At 40.4% G+C, this 19,970-nt stretch overlaps 2 protein-coding genes across 6 annotated transcripts in view; both read left to right on the top strand.

Annotated features, from left to right (window-relative positions):
* LOC131140027 (bridge-like lipid transfer protein family member 1) overlaps positions 1-4,946 on the top strand; it is a 124,689-nt gene extending 119,743 nt beyond the window's left edge. For all 3 annotated transcript variants that reach the window (XM_058090084.1, XM_058090083.1, XM_058090082.1), the window contains 3 exons: positions 353-487; positions 565-730; positions 3,903-4,946. In XM_058090084.1, coding sequence (XP_057946067.1) covers positions 353-487; positions 565-730; positions 3,903-4,125 — 524 coding nt within the window. In that variant the 3' untranslated portion in view covers positions 4,126-4,946. The remainder of the gene's footprint in view (positions 1-352; positions 488-564; positions 731-3,902) is intronic.
* Positions 4,947-9,053: 4,107 nt separating this feature from the next.
* The window catches only part of LOC131140249 (gamma-2-syntrophin-like), a 36,867-nt gene continuing 25,950 nt past the window's right edge, over positions 9,054-19,970 (top strand). For 2 of the 3 annotated variants that reach the window (XM_058090499.1, XM_058090498.1), the window contains exon 1: positions 9,057-9,754. In XM_058090499.1, the coding sequence (XP_057946482.1) occupies positions 9,686-9,754 (69 nt within the window). In that variant the 5' untranslated portion in view covers positions 9,057-9,685. Of the gene's footprint in view, positions 9,755-19,970 lie in introns of all 3 variants that reach the window. The other variant, XM_058090500.1, reaches the window with a different exon arrangement.

Consider the following 19,970-nt stretch of genomic DNA (forward strand, 5'->3'; position numbering starts at 1 on the left):
CAGCATGGTAAGATATTTTAGTTTTAGTTTAGATTTTTTTTTAGATGTCTTTTCTAATAATCTATTAGCCTTATAAAATAATGAACTTGGATTAGCAGCCATACCAGGAGATTGATGCAGAGGACTGACAGTTGTTGATAGTAGGCCTCTATGCAAAAATGTCTTTGAAAATCATCTGATTTGTTTTAATTGTTTGTGAAATTGATTAAAAAAATGTTTGTTAATTGGAAAAAAATATTTATGAAAAATGCATGAAAATTAGTTTTTCTTTAGAAAACAAAGAAATTTGCAAGTGATCCCAAACTTTTCATCGGCTGTGTTCAATGTCCTGTTGGATTCGTGTATTTCCCAGATTCCACCAGCAAACCAAAAGTGGAGTGCAGCGTGGTGACGGAATTCACGGACCACATCTGCGTGACGATGGACGCGGAGCTCATCATGTTCCTGCACGACATGGTGTCCGCCTACTTAAAGGAGAAAGAGAAAGGTTTGCGAAAGAGAAACGGTTGCGCTCACACAGCGTATTAATGCGACGATGCGACCGTGATTGTTTTTTGTTTCCAGCGCTTTTTGCCCCACGGATGTTCGTGGCTCGGCCAGGCCAGAGGAGCCCCACGGCCCAGCACGACGATGGCTCCACGGACAAGGACAACGACGACGGCATCAACTACACTACGGTGGACTGGAGGGAGTTCATGTGCAACACTTGGCACTTGGAGCCCACTCTCAGGTCAGTCCACTTGAATCGGGTCATCCTTTAGCCAGCTCACACCGTGGACCGCGACAATGGAGGATGGTATCCCTTCCTAGCTAACTTTTGTGTCTCAGCACACAGCTGTGGTGCGTTCAAGGAATGAAAAAAAAAGTGTGAAATCCCGCATGACGAAAAACATCAGCAGCAAAGCATAAATTGGCCACTCCAAGTTGTCCATAGGTATGAATGTGAGTGTGAATGGTTGTTTGTCTATATGTGCCCTGTGATTGGCTGGCCACCAGTCCAGGGTGTACCCCGCCTCCCGCCCCAAGACAGCTGGGATAGGCTCCAGCACCCCCCGCTACCCGCGTGAGGAAAAGCGGTAGAAAATGAATGCTAGGAGTGAGGCTGCACGGTGATCGAGTGGTTAGCACGCAGGCCTCACAGATAGATTACCCAAGTTCAATTCCACGCTCGGCCATCTCTGTGTGGGTTTTCTCCGGGTACTCATGCTAAACGTAGCAAAACATGCTAGGTTAATTGGCCACTCCAAATTGTCCATAGGTATGAATGTGAGTGTGAATGGTTGTTTGTCTATATGTAGTGACTGAGGAACCTATGAGTAGTTGGTGAGGAACTATGACACATACTTTTAGAGTAGTTACTGTGGAACCAATGAGGAGTCGGTAAGTAATTAAGAAATGTACATTTAGAGTAGTTACCGAGGAACCAATGAGTAGTTAGTGAGGAACTATGACACATACATTTAGAGTAGTTACTGTGGAACCAATGAGTAGTCGGTAAGGAATTAAGACACATACATTTAGAGTAGTTACTGGGGAACCAATGAGTTGTTGGTGAGGAACTAAGACACATCTATGACACATACATTTAGAGTAGTTACTGGGGAACCAATGAGTAGTTAGTGAAGAATTAAGACACATACATTTAGAGTAGTTACTGAGGAACCAATGAGTAGTTAGTGAAGAACTATGACACTAACATTTAGAGTAGTTACTGAGGAACCAATGAGTAGTCAGTAAGGGGTTAAGACACATACATTTAGAGTAGTTACTGAAGAACCAATGAGTAGTCGGTAAGGAATTAAGACACATACATTTAGAGTAGTTACTGATGAAGCAATGAGTAGTCGGTAAGGAATTAAGACACATTTAGAGTAGTTACTGTGGAACCAATGAGTAGTTAGTGAGGAACTAAGGTAGATACATTTAGAGTAGTTACTGAGGAACCAATGAGTAGTCGGTAAGGAATTAAGACACATTTAGAGTAGTTACTGTGGAACCAATGAGTAGTTAGTGAGGAACTAAGGTAGATACATTTAGAGTAGTTACTGAGGAACCAATGAGTAGTTAGTGAGGATTTATATATACGTTTAGAGTGGTTACTGGTGAACCAATGGGTAGTCTGTAAGGAATCAAGACACATACATTTAGAGTAGTTACTGATGAACCAATGAGTAGTCGGTAAGGAATTAAGACACATACATTTAGAGTAGTTACTGAGGAACCAATGAGTAGTTAGTGAAGAACTATGACACATACATTTAGAGTAGTTACTGTGGAACCAATGAGTAGTTAGGGAGGAACTATGACGCATACATTTAGAGTAGTTACTGATGAACCAATGAGTAGTCAGTAAGGAATGAAGACACATACATTTAGAGTAGTTACTGTGGAACCAATGAGTAGTCAGTAAGGGATTGAGACACATACATTTAGAGTAGTTACTGAGGAACCAATGAGTAGTTAGTGAAGAACTATGACACATACATTTAGAGTAGTTACTGTGGAACCAATGAGTCGTCGGTAAGGAATTAAAACGCATACATTTAGAGTAGTTACTGATGAACCAATGAGTAGTCGGTAAGGAATTAAGACACATACATTTAGAGTAGTTACTGATGAAGCAATGAGTAGTTACTAAGGAATTAAGACACATTTAGAGTAGTTACTGTGGAACTAATGAGTAGTTAGTGAGGAACTATGACACATACATTTAGAGTAGTTACTGTGGAACCAATGAGTAGTTAGTGAGGATTTATATATACATTTAGAGTAGTTACTGTGGAACCAATGAGTAGTCTGTAAGTATTTAAGACACATACATTTAGAGTAGTTACTGAGGAACCAATGAGCAGTTAGTGAAGAACTATGACACATACATTTAGAGTAGTTACTGTTGAACCAATGGCTAGTTAGTGAAAACTATGACACATACATTTAGAGTAGTTACTGAAGAACCAATGAGTAGTCGGTAAGGAATTAAGACACATACATTTAGAGTAGTTACTGATGAACCAATCAGTAGTCAGTGAGGAATTAAGACACATACATTTAGAGTAGTTACTGGGGAACCAATGAGCAGTTAGTGAAGAACTATGACACATACATTTAGAGTAGTTACTGAGGAACCAATGAGTAGTTAGTGAGGAACTACGGCACATACATTTAGAGTAGTTACTGATGAAGCAATGAGTAGTTACTAAGGAATTAGACACATTTAGAGTAGTTACTGTGGAACCAATGAGTAGTTAGTGAGGAACTATGACACATACATTTAGAGTAGTTACTGAGGAACCAATGAGTAGTTAGTGAGGAACTATGACACATACATTTAGAGTAGTTACTGAAGAACCAATGAGTAGTTAGTGATGATGTATATATACATTTAGAGTAGTTACTGATGAACCAATCAGTAGTCAGTGAGGAATTAAGACACATAAATTTAGAGTAGTTACTGAGGAACCAATGAGTAGTTGGTAAGGAATTAAGCCACATACATTTAGAGTAGTTACCGAGGAACCAATGAGTAGTTAGTGAGGAACTGTGATACATACATTTAGAGTAGTTACTGATGAAGCAATGAGTAGTTACTAAGGAATTAAGACACATACATTTAGAGTAGTTACTGAGGAACCAATGAGTAGTTAGTGAGGAACTATGACACATACATTTAGAGTAGTTACTGAGGAACCAATGGCTATTTAGTGAGGAATTAAGACCTTTATGTTTACATTTAGTAGTAGTAGTGAGTAGTGGTTTGGTAGATTTGTACCTCATGAAGTACTGTACTTGTGTGTACTTTATTGTAAAGGGTTACCACAAACAAACACCAAAGGATGAGCCTTGGATGCTGGCTTACTTGAACACTTTCTTCCCAAACGTCTAAACGTTGCCATCACCTGCAGGCTCATCTCCTGGACAGGCCGTAAGATAGACCCGGTGGGGGTGGACTACATCTTACAGAAACTGGGCTTCCACCACGCCAGGACTACCATTCCCAAGTGGCTCCAGAGGGGCGTGATGGACCCGCTGGACAAGGTCCTGTCTGTGCTCATCAAGAAGCTGGGCACGGCCCTGCAGGACGAGAAGGACAAGAAAGGCCGCGACAAGGAGGAGCACTTGCACTGATGACTGATACGGGCTCTTACAGACCTGGGTCTGGTCTGGTACGTCCTCGGGGTCGAACCCCCACCCTCCCACCCACCCCCGCTGGATCACTTCCTGAACTGGCCCCTCCCCCCTTGTGTATATTTTGGAAAGAATAGCAATGATGCCATCATTTGATTCCTCTCATGATTTCAACGCTGCTTCTTCTTCTAAATGACGGCATTGAACGTTTTTTTTTTTCTTTTTTTTTTTAATGCTTTCCGATATTTCATGAGAAATGATTTCTTCAAACATTGCCTTTTATTTGTTTCCCATGGAACACATGGTAAATATGACGCTTTATGTATTTTAGTTTTATTTAATGCATTTTGTTTTTCCTAATGTGAGCAAATGAACACTGGGACTTGATCTGTGACTTTAATGAATCTGTAATTACTGTTTGAATCAATATTATTTATGGCCATGTCAAGTGGAAATTCTTTATTATGACTTATTATTTTTGTCTTTTTTTTTTTTAATCCATGTTGTAGGCAGTGTATATAATATGGTTTCATAAATGTGTTGGTTTCCTAACTTAATAAAATAATGACACTGGATTTTAAATAAATGAGTTATAGAGTTGGCTTTGAAAGGAAATACAAGTACTAGGTCAGGGGTGGGCAAACTACGGCCCGGGGGCCACATCCGGCCCGCCCAATCTTTCCAAAGTATTTCATTTAAACTCAACATACAACCTGGCATCATGGCCTGAGCCAACCTTTTGATGGTTGTATCAATTTCGTTGTTTGACATGGTCTGTTGTTTACAAAGTGCTCCTGAAAAAAGGGACACAAGCACATAATAATAATAATTATTATTATTATAACTATTATGATTATTATAATTATTATATCAATGCTAATTATTATATTAATTATATATAATATTATTGTTATATTTGCATATTTTACATAATAATATAATAATTATTATTTTAATTTTATTGTAATTATTATAATATTTTATTATTTTTAATTTAATTTTATTATTTTTAAAATATTTAAATATAAATATAAAATAATAAATAATAATAGCAGATTGCATGACAATTTTACAGATACAATAATACCAGGTGGACTGTTACGTGTAAAATATATAGCCTGCCCCCCCCCCGCCCCCCCCATATCAATGCGGCCCGCCAGTCAAAAAGTTTGCCCACCCCTGTACTAGGTACTAGGTACTAGGTACTAGTACTAGGCCGGAGTTTGCACTTTTACTTTGCTGGAATTCTGCCCCATTCCCTCTGACGGAACCGTCGTAGCGAAGTCGGGGATTTGTGACGGACTGAATTTCGAGGTCCCCCGCACCCTGCACGCCACTAGCCGTGTTCTACTTTTGGTGTCATGCCATGCTTTTTGCATTTTTGATGCCAGTTGCAGGAGAGCCAAGGCAGAAGAAGATTGCGGAGACGGAACCACCCAGGTCCCCTTGGCAACGTCTGAACTCATCAAACACGACGAGTCCCTCTGCTCGACTGTCAAAGAATAGGAAACGTTAAACGGGACTTCCTTAACATTTCGTTTTATAACTTGCCTGAATTCAAATATTGATTCTTTCATTTATTTCATGAAATATTAGGTTTTTCCAGTCGAAGATGAACCCGCCCAAAGACAACTGGGATAGGCTCTGGATCATCGCTGAGATGTGAGTATTAAAACCCGAAACTATCTTAGGAACTTTTTTTAAGGACGAGTTGTTAGAAGATGATAAAACATTCATTTTCTACTGTTTATCCAGCCAATCACAGGGCACATATAGACAAACAACCATTCACACTCACGTTCATACCTATGGACAATTTGGAGTGGCTAATTAACCTAGCATGTTTTTGGAATGTGGGAGGAAACCGGAGTACCCGGACGGGGAGAACATGCAAACTCCACACAGAGATGGCCGAGGGTGGAATTGAACTCGGGTCTCCTGGCTGTGAGGCCTGCACGCTAACCACTCGTCCACCATGCAGCCATGAATCAATCATTCATTCATTTTTTACCGCTTATCCTCCCGAGCGTCACAGGGGATGCTGGAGCCTATCCCAGGCGGGGTACACCCTGGACTGGTGGCCAGCCAATCACAGGGCACATATAGACAAACAACCATTCACACTCACATTCATACCTATGGACAATTTGGAGTCGCCAATTAACCTAGCATGTTTTTGGAACGTGGGAGGAACATGCAAACTCCCACACAGAGATGACAGAGGGTGGAATTGAACTCGGGTTTCCTAGCTGTGAGGCCTCTGCGTTAACCGCTTGTCCACCGTGCAGCCACGATGAGAAACATGAATATTTCAAATCGTTTTTGTCGATGTAAACGAATCCATCCGTCCATTTTTGTATGACACAGGAATGCTGGAGCCTATCCCAACTGTCTGTGGGCGAGAGGCGGGGTACACCCTGGACTGGTGGCCAGCCAATCACAGGGCACATATAGACAAACAACCATTCACACTCACATTCATACCTATGGACAATTTGGAGTCGCTAATTAACCTAGCATGTTTTTCGAATGTGGGGGGCACAATCAAACTCTACACAGAGTTAACCGAGGTTGGAATTGAACTTGGGTTTCCTAGCTGTGAGGCCTCTGCGTTAACCGCTTGTCCACCGTGCAGCCACGATGAGAAACATGAATATTTCAAATAGTTTTTGTCCATTTTTATATGTCAATATGAATGCTGGAGCCTATCCCAGCTGTCTTTGGGCGAGAGACGGTGTACTAGTCGGCAGCCAGTCACACCCAGAATTGAACCCACATTGTGGAACGCGTGTCTACAAATCAGACATGGAATTTCAAATGAATTTCCCCCGGAGCTTTTCAATAAAGCAGGAAGGAGCACAGGAACTCCAGAGTCCTGCACGGAAAACAAGACCTCACAAGTAGATTGCCGTGATATGGCTTTGTCACTTCCTGTTTTAATTCCTTCAGACAAGAGCGCGGGATACGCTTCTTCAGGGTAGGAATCCCGAAGGTGAAGTCCACGCCGTTCCCTTTTACTGTGACAAATGTCTTTATCCCGATAGAGGTTGCTACCCCGCCCATCGTGGCATTGAACCTGAACTGCCAGATTAATGAATATGCAAAAACACAACACTGAGATGAGTCTTAATGTTATTTTTTTTTTGCCTTGGAATATTTTGCCCCGTGTCTTTCTTATGAGGTAAGTGAGGCCTGCACTTCTTTGACTGTTGTTGCGGGGTCTTTTGTGACTTCTGCGCTATTGGGGTCATTTTTGTTGGTTTCATTTTTTTTGCCATTTCTGGATAGTGGCTCTCGCTGTAGTTCACTAGAGTCCTAAAGCTTTAGAAAAGGATGGGCTATCACTTTTTCCATACAAGGCCGTGTAAGTTTGGATTTTTTTTCGGAGCAAATTAGTTCATTATACAGTTTTTTTGTACCTGACCGCTCACTTCCAAAGACGTATTTATGTTTTTTTTGTTTGTTTTTTTTTACCCGAGGTTCACAAAGAGGTGATGATACAACTCCACAAAAACAAGATCATGTTTGATGCAGTTTTAAGCCGGAAAAAAAAACACATATAGTTCAGTTGCAACTGTGAAAATTGTAAATAATTAGTGTTAGTGTTATTAAATACAATTTAATACAAAAATTGTGTTATTTTTGTAAAAAAAAAAAAAAAAATTTAATTCATATCATACAACCATTTTCAACCATTTTTTGTGGTGTTTATGTTGTGGCTTATGTTCAACTGATATTTTGCTGAAACTTAATTATGTCTACTACTGATTATTATGGTAATGGTTTCATTTCATTTGAACATGCATTTACATTTGTTCACTTCCTGCTTTCATAATATAATTTAAGTTTTTTTTTATTTTTTTATTTAATTTAAAAAAAATGTTTACATTTTTTTTGGTAATTAAAATTTTTTTTTAATGGTTTTATTTCATTTGAACATGCATCAGATTACAATTGAATGCATCCCATAATCGGTTCCCAGTTCCACATGTCCAAAAGGAGTAGGAAGAAGCAAAGCTTATTAAATCCTACCCCTCCATCTGGTACTTTTACAATCAGCAACTGTTACATTTGTACACTTCCTGCTTTTCTAATATAGTTTTTTTTCCTTTTTATTAATTTTTTTAATGATTTTATTTCATTTGAACATGCATCAGATTACAATTGAATGCATCACATAATCAGTTCCCAGTTCCACATGTCCAAAAGGAGTAGGAAGAAGCAAAGCTTATTAAATCCTACCCCTCCATCTGGTACTTTTACAATCAGCAACTGTTACATTTGTACACTTCCTGCTTTTCTAATATAGTTTTTTTTCTTTTTATTAATTTTTTTAATGATTTTATTTCGTTTGAACATGCATCAGATTACAATTGAATGCATCACATAATCAGTTCCCAGTTCCACATGTCCAAAAGGAGTAGGAAGAAGCAAAGCTTATTAAATCCTACCCCTCCATCTCCATTTGTTCACTTCCTGCCTTCATAATATAATTAATATATAATACAAAATATTAATAATATATAATTTAAATAAAATTATGAAAAAAATTGTGATTTTTTAATTAAATTTTTTCTTTTTTCTTTTTATTTTTTGTCACGTACCGAAGTACTCGGTGATATGAGCATCCAATGCCATAATGGGTACCATAGTAAGTGTCAATATAGTGATATATATATATAGCACATCATGACTGGTTCAAGACTCTTCATCCTTGTATTTAGCAAACATCAACTGCTTGTATTGTTTCTTGAATTGGCTCATCGTTGTGCATTGTTTGATTTCCTTACTCAATCCATTCCATAGTTTGATTCCACATACTGAAATGCTATGGCTAGCATAACGTAGTCCTAGCATAGAAGTGTTTCAAATTTAATTCTTCCCAAATTTAGTTCTTCTATTAAAGGGTGGAAAGAGGTAAAAACTAACTTTTTTCTTATTTAAATATGAATCTAGTCTTCATGTTGGTATATACTATATATATATATATGTAGCTAGCCTTAAGAGATTATATTATGTAGGCTTTGAAAATCAGTCAAAATAATCCAAAATGGCCGCCACAGAGAGGGACGGCTTTTGAAAAATGGCTGACATCGACTGAGTTAAAAGTTATCATTGAGTATTTAACTTTGTATATTAAAAGGTATAAGTCATTGCCCACTAGCTGTGCTTTGGCTAATAGTATTTAATGCTTGCTAATTCCAAGTATCACACCGAATAAGGGTCATTTGTATGGGTTCGATACCAACATTAGCAACTAGCAACAATTAGCAAGCAACCTACTCCCGTTGGAAGAGAACGTCAGAGAAGCGTCACCGAAGGGGTTAATGTGACGTACAGTTGGGAGGATGTTCGTACAGTCGGCGGGCAGGTGGAGCCGACACCAGCGGAGCCGACACCAGTGGCGTCTCCGCGGCGGATGCGACACCCCGACACGGACGTCTTCGGAGGAGCGAGCCGGAGCTCCGATGTGACTCTCGGAGAGGACGCTGGTCCGGTGACGTGACTTGCCAAAAGTCCGGCGGAGAAGCGGCACAAGCGGCATAAGCGGCACTGGGAGATGAACGTTACCGGGAAACAACACCCCCAGTTTATTGAGCGACCTGCCAGTCTTTTCCCACCCACATCGGTAAGTGAGCCCGCATTTCACTGTGTGCTGTTGGAACTCCATTTTAGCCTCCTGTCATCACATTACTGTACATAGACGCCTTGGGGCTGATTAAAGGGACTGTTTATATGTCACATTCAATAACAAAAGACACTTCGGCTGATCTTAGATCTGCTTCGCTTGGAGGTTAACAACATTTATGTTCATAATGTAGCATAAGACATATTGTATACAGTAGAAACTTAAGGAAAACTTGAACACTTGAATGGTTATGGTAATGGAAGAAGCAAAGCTTTTACAATCAGTAACTGTTACATTTGTTCACTTCCTGCCTTTCTAATATGATTTAAGTTTTTTTTATTTAATTAAAAAAATATTTTTTGTTTTTAATTAAAATGTTTTTGTTTTTAATTAAAAAAAATTTGAATGGTTTAATTTCATCTGAACATGCATCAGATTACAATTGAATGCATCCCATAATCAGTTCCCAGTTCCACATGTCCAAAAAAGGAGTAGGAAGAAGCAAAGCTTATTAAATCCTACCCCTCCATCTGGTACTTTTGCAATCAGTAACTGTTACATTTGTTCACTTCCTGCTTTTCTATTATAATTTATTTATTTATTTATTTTTTTTAATTTAATAAAAAATGTTTTTAATTAAAAAAATATTTTAGTTTTTCCATGTAAAAAATATATTTTTTGTTTTTAATTAAAAAAAATTAATAGTTTAATTTCATTTGAACATGCATCAGATTACAATTGAATGCATCCCATAATCAGTTCCCAGTTCCACATGTCCAAAAAAGGAGTAGGAAGAAGCAAAGCTTATTAAATCCTACCCCTCCATCTGGTACTTTTACAATCAGTAACTGTTACATTTGTTCACTTCCTGCTTTCCATAATGCAGTTCTTATTTTTTTTGCACGTTTGTCACATGTCAACGTCTGTGTGAAAAAGCGATTGCCCCCTAAAGCTAATAACTGTTTGGGCCGCCGTTAGCAGCAACAATTGCAATCAAGCGTTTACGATAACTTGAAATGCCGTATTTTCTGGAGTATAAGTCGCACAAGGCAAAAAATGCATAATTCAGTAGAAAAAAAAATACATAAGTCACACCGGAGTATAAGTCCCATTTTTTGCGGGTAATTTATTTTCCAAACTACTTGACCAAAACAGACATTACGTCATCTTGGAAGGCAAGTTCTAACATGAATAAAAGAATAGAGAACATGCTAATAGGTGTAAGATATGCTAACACAATGCTTATTCAGCTACACAAAAAATAAACATGAACACAAAAGGTGTCCAGTGTTTATGTAAACATAAACACTTTTTTCATTTATAAGTCGCTCTGGAGTATAAGTCGCAGGAACAGCTAACCTATGGAAAAAAAGTGTGACTTATAGTCTGGAAAATATGAAATTTATCAGAGATTTTTTTTTGCAAATTTTTTTTACAATTTTTAAAAAGAAAAAAATTTGTAAAAAAAATTTTTTTTAAATGTTTTTTTGTAAAAAAAAAAAAAAAAAATCTGAAGCCCCCTAAAATAGGCCTAATAACGCCACTGACGTCTACATTTCTATTTATTGACGTTCTCTTCTTAATTAGCAGGTATAATAATCCCTCGTTTATCTCGGTTAATTGGTTCCAGACCCAACTGCGTTAAATCAATTCCCAGGGTACACAGTGGTGTGAAATAGTTTGCCCCCCTTGTCCTCAGAACCGAGTGACGCCCCCCCGGTAGACATCATTGAAATGTAATCATGCAATTTAAGACAATAAGAACGTTTACATTGAAATAGTCAAAGGAACCCATATTTTTTTTTTCTATGCCTCCAAAAAAAACCCCAAAAAAAGTATTTAGTAATACCCCATGCGGAGACGCAACATTGTCAGCCTAATCAGCGGCGGCCGTTTGTGAGCATCCCAGCCTTTTCCAGAGTGAATACGATAACAAGGACACCTCAGAGATCCCATCATTACAAACGGGATTAAAATATGGAACAATGCCATACAATACAATCACCAGGCAGTCACACTCTGCTGTATCCTTTTCTAAACCAACAAGGATAAGCGATATGCATGTCGATTCAACTTACAGACCCCCCCCCCCCCCCCCCCCCCCCCCCCCGCGGTCACACGCCTGAGGTTGTCTCTCGGTGGGGGTTGCTGAGAAATAATTACGCTGTATCCTAGTGGAGTGTGACTGGCAATGCTTTTGGAATTTGAACACATAGTATACCAGTGCGTATTTTCTTGGACCGACATGGGTAATTGGAAAGGAGGCAAAAAAAACACTTGATATTCCGAAAGTGAATATCCAGAAGAAAATGTTACATTAAGGTGATTTATTTCTTAGAGTATTTAATTTCACAGAGTTGTCATTTAATGATCCGGGAGCAGAAATGACAAAAAAAAAATCTGTAACTTATTTTTTCAAACTCATGTATTTTCAATTATGAGGAAAAAAACAGTTTATGCTGAGGGTGGAATTGAACTCGGTTCTCCCAGCTGTGTGAGGCCTGCGTGCTAACCACTCGTCCGCATTCATTCATTCATTCATTTTCTATACCGCTTATCCTCACGAGGTTCGTGGGCGGTGCTGGAGCCTACCCCAGCTGTCTTGTACACCCTGGACTGGTGGCCAGCCAATCACAGGGCACATATAGTCAAACAACCATTCACACTCACATTCATACCTATGGACAATTTGGAGTCGCTAATTAACCTAGCATGTTTTTGGAATGTGGGAGGAACATGCAAACTCCACACAGAGATGACAGGAATTGAACTCGGGTTTCCTAGCTGTGAGGCCTCTGCGCTAACCGCTCGGCCGCCGTGCAGCCCCGATGATAAACATGAATATTTCAAATTGTTTTTGTCGATGTAAACAAATCCAACCGTCCATTTTTTTATGTCACAGGAATGCTGGAGCCTATCACAGCTGTCTTCGAACGAGAGGCGGGGTACACCCTGGACTGGTGGCCAGCCAATCGCAGGGCACATATAGTCAAACAACCATTCACACTAACATTCATACCTATGGACAATTTGGAGTTGCTAATTAACCTAGCATGTTTTTGCAATGTGAGAGGAAACCGGAGTACCCGGAAAAAACCCACGCATGCACGGGGAGAACATGCAAACCCCACACAGATGACGGTGGAATTGAACTCGGGTTTCCTAGCTGTGAGGCCTGTTTGCCAACCACTCAACCATCGAAACAAACGGTGGTCCTGATTCCCGATTCGGTTTTCCTGAACTTGTTAAGCCAGAACGAACTGAAGCCTGAAACTTTCTTTCAGTACTTTCCAGTACAAACACCATCTTCTGGTTTTGAAGTAAATAAGATCAATTCCACCATCTGGTGTTGTTCTCCAAAATGTCTGGTTAGGGTCCCGGACTTTGTACCATTACTACCTTGTTTTGACTATGAATTATGCACCTTCTTCAGGTCTTATTCCTTTACCCGATACCCTGTTCATAGTGATGTTGCCAAGGTAGAATACCCCTCCCTCCTACAGACCCAAACCCAGAAGAACCTTATGAACCAGCATCATCTAGGGCGTGTACGGCCTTACATTAAAGGACGGCATGCTGGTTTTAGCATACAGTTCACAGCGGTGGCTACAGCCACGGACAAACATCAGAGCACAGCGGTAGACCGGAGTCAAGGAACGTAGGCAGCTGGTTGAAGCAAACATATACACAACATCACCATGAAGAGAAATGACTTGTTTCTATTGTGGATACCAGGATTCACTTTATCGGGAGATCAGATTTTTGGAATAAAAGTTCCCCATCGATAATTACTCCCAGTTACTAAACTGAAGTTTTACCGGGTACTCCGGTTTCCTCCCACATTCCAAAAAAAAACATGCTAGGTTAATTAGCGACTCCAAATTGTCCATAGGTATGAATGTGAGTGGTTGTTTGTCTATATGTGCCCTGTGATTGGCTGGCCACCAGTCCAGGGTGTACCCCGCCTCTCGATTTAGCGGTAAAAATGAATGAATGTTTTATTATCTTCTAACAAAAAGTTCCTAAAATACTGCCTCTCGTCCGAAGACAGCTGGGATAGGCTCCAGCAACCCCCGCAACCCTCGTGAGGATAAGCGGTAGAAAATGAATGAATGAATGAATAAATTAGAGAGTACATTTAGGATGTATGCACACAGACCAATCATGTAAATTGTGAACAGAATGGGACCTAAGACTGAGCCTTGAGGTACACCTTTTGTGACCTCATGAAAGGTCGAACTGACTCCAGCCATCTGAATACATTGAGTACTATTTACCAAATCATATGCAAAGCAACAGCCGGCTTGTGTCTAACCAGGAAACTAGTTAGACCTTGGACAGGTCAAAAACCGGAGCAAGACTAAGCCTTTTAGAGTCAAATACCTCAAACACATCATTACAGATCTTTAGGTCAACCTCAAACGCAACTTGAAGGGAAATGTTATTTGATTTCAGCAAACCCCTCCGTTGTTCACAGACCATTTATTTATTTATTTATTTATTATACTTTTATCATTTAGTGATGGCCTGTAATTATTTACAATTTTAGCGGTAGGAGGATAAATGCGGTAGCCTAGCATCTGCCGACTTTGTACCTGCTTATCAAAGTTGATACTCATTTTCTGCACTTTTTACAATCAACAAACGTGCAAAAATTACACTAATTATAAGTTGCTTCAACTGACTAAGTATCATTTTAGAAAATCTTACCAAAACTGCAAAATGGAAGATTCTCCTTGACACAGCCAGATTGGGGTTAGGACAGGGGTGGGCAAACTACGGCCCGGGGGCCACATCCGGCCCGCCAAGTGTTTCAATATGGCCTGCCTGTTTTTTCCAAATATTTCATTTGAACTCAACACATAACCTGGCATCGTGGCTTGGGCCAATTTTTTGATGGTTGAGGTAGCTGCTTTATCAATTTCGTTATTTGATGTGGTCTGTTACAAAATGCTCCTGTAAAAAGGGACACAAGCACATAATAATAATAATAATAATAATAATGTTGTCAATAATGATAATAATACTACTATTATATTAATATTGTTGTTAATAATATTAATATAATAATGGTAGTAATATTACAAAATACTCCTGGAAAAAGGAGCACAAGCACAATAATAGTAATACAAATAATGATAATAATACTACTATTATATTAATATTGTTGTTAATAATATTAATATAATAATGGTAGTAATATAATTAGTATAACAAAATAATAATAATAATATAATAACATTACTATAACTAATAATAATAATAATTCTAATAAAAATAACAATAACAATAATAATAATACATTGAGAAACACACTTTACATCAAATAAATGATTTCAAAGTGCACATATAGAAGATTGCATGACACCTTTACATGTAAAATATGTGTAAAAATATACGTGTACAAATGGACTGTTACGTGTAAAATACTACATAACCCCCCCGTCAATTTTGTTAAATTAATGCGGCCCGCGAGTCAAAAAGTTTGCCCACCCCTGGGTTAGGAGGACTCGGCCATTTTGGATTGCCTCGTAATTGTCTTTGGAATTAGTAGTTTCTATCTATCTATCAAATCAAACATCTGGGGGGACTGAAGGAAGGTACTCAAACGTGTACAGCAGCAAGTTTTTACCATATGGTGATGGAATAGGTCTGGGAAATATATGTATGGAAATTGATACCCAAGGCTTTACAGGCTTCATCATTCTCTTGGATGAAATATTCCGTGTCATTGTAAAATTGTATGTACAGATACAGCAGGGTGCTGTCGTTAGTTCAATCGCTGGCGCATGAACACGGTAGGGACGAACCTTGGGGGGGGTGAGAACCGGACCATCGGGAATACCCCAGTTTTTTGTTTTTTTTTTTGTCCCGTCCAGCCAATGGGGCAGATAGTATTGTTGATCTAAATGCCCTTACATGCTAGACAGATTTGCTCTGTGTCAGGAAAGGTGTTGGCTACAACTTCCCTGTACCATGAAATTTTATTTGCCGTTATTTGATGTCTTTGTTATGCCATTTGGGACGACCGGACCGGAGCAAGAAGAAGAACAGAAAAGAAGAAGAGAGAAGAGAAAGGTGGGGTCGGGGGGGGGGGGGGGGGGGGGGGAGTAGAGGGAGAGACAAAAACAGCAGCAACAAGAATTCCCAAAACAACAACAGTGACAAACAGAACAGTTAAATGTCAATGATGGCTAAGGGTCACACTGGAGATGATATCAGTGAAATGAAACAGTCCAACTTACCAGTAGCAATAGTAACAATGGGGACATGACCCATGATAGTAAACACAATTGCAACCATACAGTTACAGTAATTAAAATCTCATTGCTTGACATCATTATTACTGTAATAATAGCATACCAATACTATATAAACATCAGGGATAAGAGAGTAGATTGTATAGAGAAGCACCCATGTGCTGTGAGTGCCCATATGGAGGTGTGTTGTGTATGTGAATGCGAGTGTGTGAATGTGTAATTGTCACTGAGAATGACAAAAGGAGAGAGACTGCCTTCTACCACCCAGCAAACCCCGCCCCGCGCAGCCAGGTCAAGCCCCCACCGCCAGAGATCCTCCGGCCCCGTGGGTGTGGGCAAAGCCAGGGCCGACTCCCCAAGACCCGCCCCCGAAGCAACCCCCCGAAGAGACCAGCAAGAGGCCATGGAGGAGCAATCCCAACCGGCAACAGGGCGCCAGCAGGCCGGAGGAGAGCCGCACCCCCGAGACCAGCGGGAGACCATACCCTACTAGGGCAGAAGGGCATCGAAGGCCACACACCCGTGGGCACAGGGGCGCCCCCGCCGGCCGGAAGGGAGCCCGTCCACGGCCGGAGGCACCGCCTCCCGCCCCCCACACACCCCCAGGAAGCAGAACCCGGCCCGCCCCAGGTAACCCCAGGCCCGACCACCGACATAGGACCGCCCCGGCCAGGACAGAAGAGGCCCGGGCACACTGCCCCATGGAGGACCGGGCGGTTGAGATGGAACACCCTACGCCAGACCCCCGCAGAGCCCCCCCCCGTATATCTACATGGCCATATACCCACATACACATCCACACATATACATATATATATACATATATATATAATTATAATAAAACTAATCATTAATTATCTAAGTATTTAAAACAATAAATACATAAAATAAACTCAGACACATGCACACCCCATCCACTCAATACACACACATGCTGTGGACGTCCCCGGGTGGGGCGTCCGGGGCATCACAGGGTGGGGGACCCAGGGGTCCCAGACCCACAACCAGGCCCCGAGCCCAGGGAGGTACGGACCGCCAAGGCATAGCACCCCCAGACTCCCCTCGACCACGGCATCAGGGCTACTGCAATGTGGCAGACAAAGGAGCGGGCGAGGGGAGGAGGCCTGCACATGAGCAAGCGGAGGGGGCGAGCAGGCGAGTGGTGAGGCGCTCCACTGCGCCGGCCGACATCCACCGGGCAGCTCACTGGAATACCCCAGTTTTAATATTCTAATTAATCCCCGTAGGACAGAGCGATAGGGGACATACGGTATATAAGATTGTATCATGCACAGTCATCAACTCTGCTACAAAACCAGCGGCGAGTTAAAACCTTTTTAGATGCCGTTTTAATTATTTAAATGCCACGAGATAGCGAGTGTCATGAATCTGGGTGGATCAAAAAGCAAGTTGCAATGTCGGAACAGACTGACTTGGAATGTTTCCACAGCAAATAAAACAGCTGCTCTGCATTATTCATACGTAGTGTTTCCTTAGCATTTTTATTTAGAGCCAAGGCAGGAAACTGACGGATATTAATATCATTAATTTCCTATTAAAGGGGACCTATTATGCTTTTTCCATTATTCTAACCTATAAATGTTGTTAGAATGTTGTATTATTGTGTTAAACCATGCCGAAGTTTCAGATAATGAAGTTTAAGCATATGGAATTAAGCCCTGAAAAAGTTTGGGATGGTTCAAAACGCTCGGTTTCAGAGGGCGTTGTAAAACTGGTCCTTTGTGATGTCACAAAGGGTCAGAGTTCCTTATATGGGCGTGCCTATAAGCGACACAAGCATAGGCAGAAGTTATTCTAGTTGTTGATTCCCAGGAAGAGAAAAATATTTTCATCTGCCAACTGCCATCTGTGTGGACGTGAACTATCCGGCGAACTGCACTCTCGCCATTAAACGGTCTTCCCGCAAAAAAAACGTTTAATGACCACATTTCCACTACCGACATTGTGCCAAGATTGTCTACAGTTAGTAAACACGATGCCGTCATGTCTGGCTGCTGAGCTCCACGGCACCAGCGGTGTCTCTGACAAAGTGTGTCCGACAATGAGTGCTCCAATACAGGCAGCGAGATGGATGTAGTGCTTCGGGCAAGAGGCGAGGTACACTCTGCACTGGTGGCCAGCCAATCACAGGGCACATATAGACAAACAACCATTCACACTCACATTCATACCTATGGACAATTTGGAGTCTGGAATTAACCTAGCATGTTTTTGGAATGTGGGAGGAAACCGGAGTACCCGGAGAAAACCCACGCATGCACGGGGGGATCACTCGTCCACCGTGCAGCCCATATTTGTGAACAGTTTAACAATAATTCATGGTTCCATTTATCACAGTGAGCATTCCAGGTCCTGATGCAGCAAAACAGTCCCAGACCATCACACTACCACCACCATATTTTACTGTTGGAATAATGTTCATTCATTTTCTACCGCTTATATCCTCACGAGGTTCGTCACCGGCTGTCTTCGGGAAAGAGGCGGGGTACACCCTGGACTGGTGGCCAGCCAATCACAGGGCACATATAGACAAACAACCATTCACACTCACATTCATACCTATGGACAATTTGGAGTCGCTAATTAACCTAGCATGTTTTTAAAATGTGGGAGGAAACCGGAGTAACCAAAGAAAACCCACGCATGCACAAGGAGAACATGCAAACTCCGCACAGATGACGGCGGAATTGAACACGGGTTTCTTAGCTGCGAGGCCTGTTCGCCAACCACTCGACCATCGTGTAGACACAATATCGGTATATTGTAGTATATAATAGATGAATTGGTAGTATTTAAGAAAATGTAGTATACCCCCTAGTCTGTGTTGTTAATGTTAAAAGTAATTTACTGTAATACACTCTTAATACAACAGTAATGTAATGTCAATGAAAACTAAGCACGTATTTGTGTCTTACTGTGATGAGGTCAGTCTGTAATGGACTTCCCGTGATGACTTTAAGAAATTATGTGATTGATGTGGACGTGAGCTTTGCGAGCAGGCGAGTCTTGTCTCCAGGCTACGTTTGTGTACGCGCGTCGGCGAGATAGCCGTGCAGCTCCTCAAGGTTATCAGTGCCTGGAAAGTTGTCAGTTAGCAAGGTGAAGGTGAAAGCGTTTGGGAAGAAAAACACAGTGTGGGACTGTGAAAGTGTATTTCTTTTGGATAATGTTGAGATATAATGTCAGTTCCATAACTTTTCCCCCGTATCCTCCGAGGTGTGTTGTCAGCATTATTCTGGTTGCAGCTCAATCTTTTGTATTTTTTTTTTTTCGCCAATATAAACATACTGTGTGTACTGTACTGTATGCGATAGCGATACGGCATCGTGATGTGGTATGTCCTCTAAAGCAAATATTTGGCATTTTGCCTGTAGAAAAACAAAACATGGGAGCTTTATAGTTGACCAAAGGATTTTCTGTATTAATTAATCAGGGCTCGATAATAACGATGTACCGATGGCCTGGGGCAAGTTAAAACAAAATTACGAGAAAAAAAAAACGAAAAAATGAGACTTAAGACCAGGGGAGACCGAGCCTTTTCTGTGGTTGGCCCCAACTCTCTACCCTCCCAAGTTGAAAAAAAAAAGGCCCCCAACATCAAAAGTTTTAAGTCTCGTCTTAAAACCCACTTTTAACTTGGAGTGAGTCGTATGGTCCTGTGTCTTTTAGTTTTTTCTTTTATTTTTTTATACTTTTATTGCTTTGCTTTTTGTTTTTAATATTTTAATATCTATTTTACTATTTTATTTCTTATTTGATAGTTTTGGATTAAATTCAATTTGTAGCTTAAAGCTTATTAAATCCTACCCCTCCATCTGGTACTTTTACAATCAGTGACTGTTATATTTGATCACTTCCTGCTTTCCTAATATAATTTAAGTATTTTTTTAATTACATTTTTTTTTAAATTGTTTTAATTTTTTTTATGGTTTTAT

This window comes from Doryrhamphus excisus, chromosome 13 (genome assembly GCF_030265055.1).
Source record: "Doryrhamphus excisus isolate RoL2022-K1 chromosome 13, RoL_Dexc_1.0, whole genome shotgun sequence".
Classification (NCBI taxonomy): domain Eukaryota; kingdom Metazoa; phylum Chordata; class Actinopteri; order Syngnathiformes; family Syngnathidae; genus Doryrhamphus; species Doryrhamphus excisus.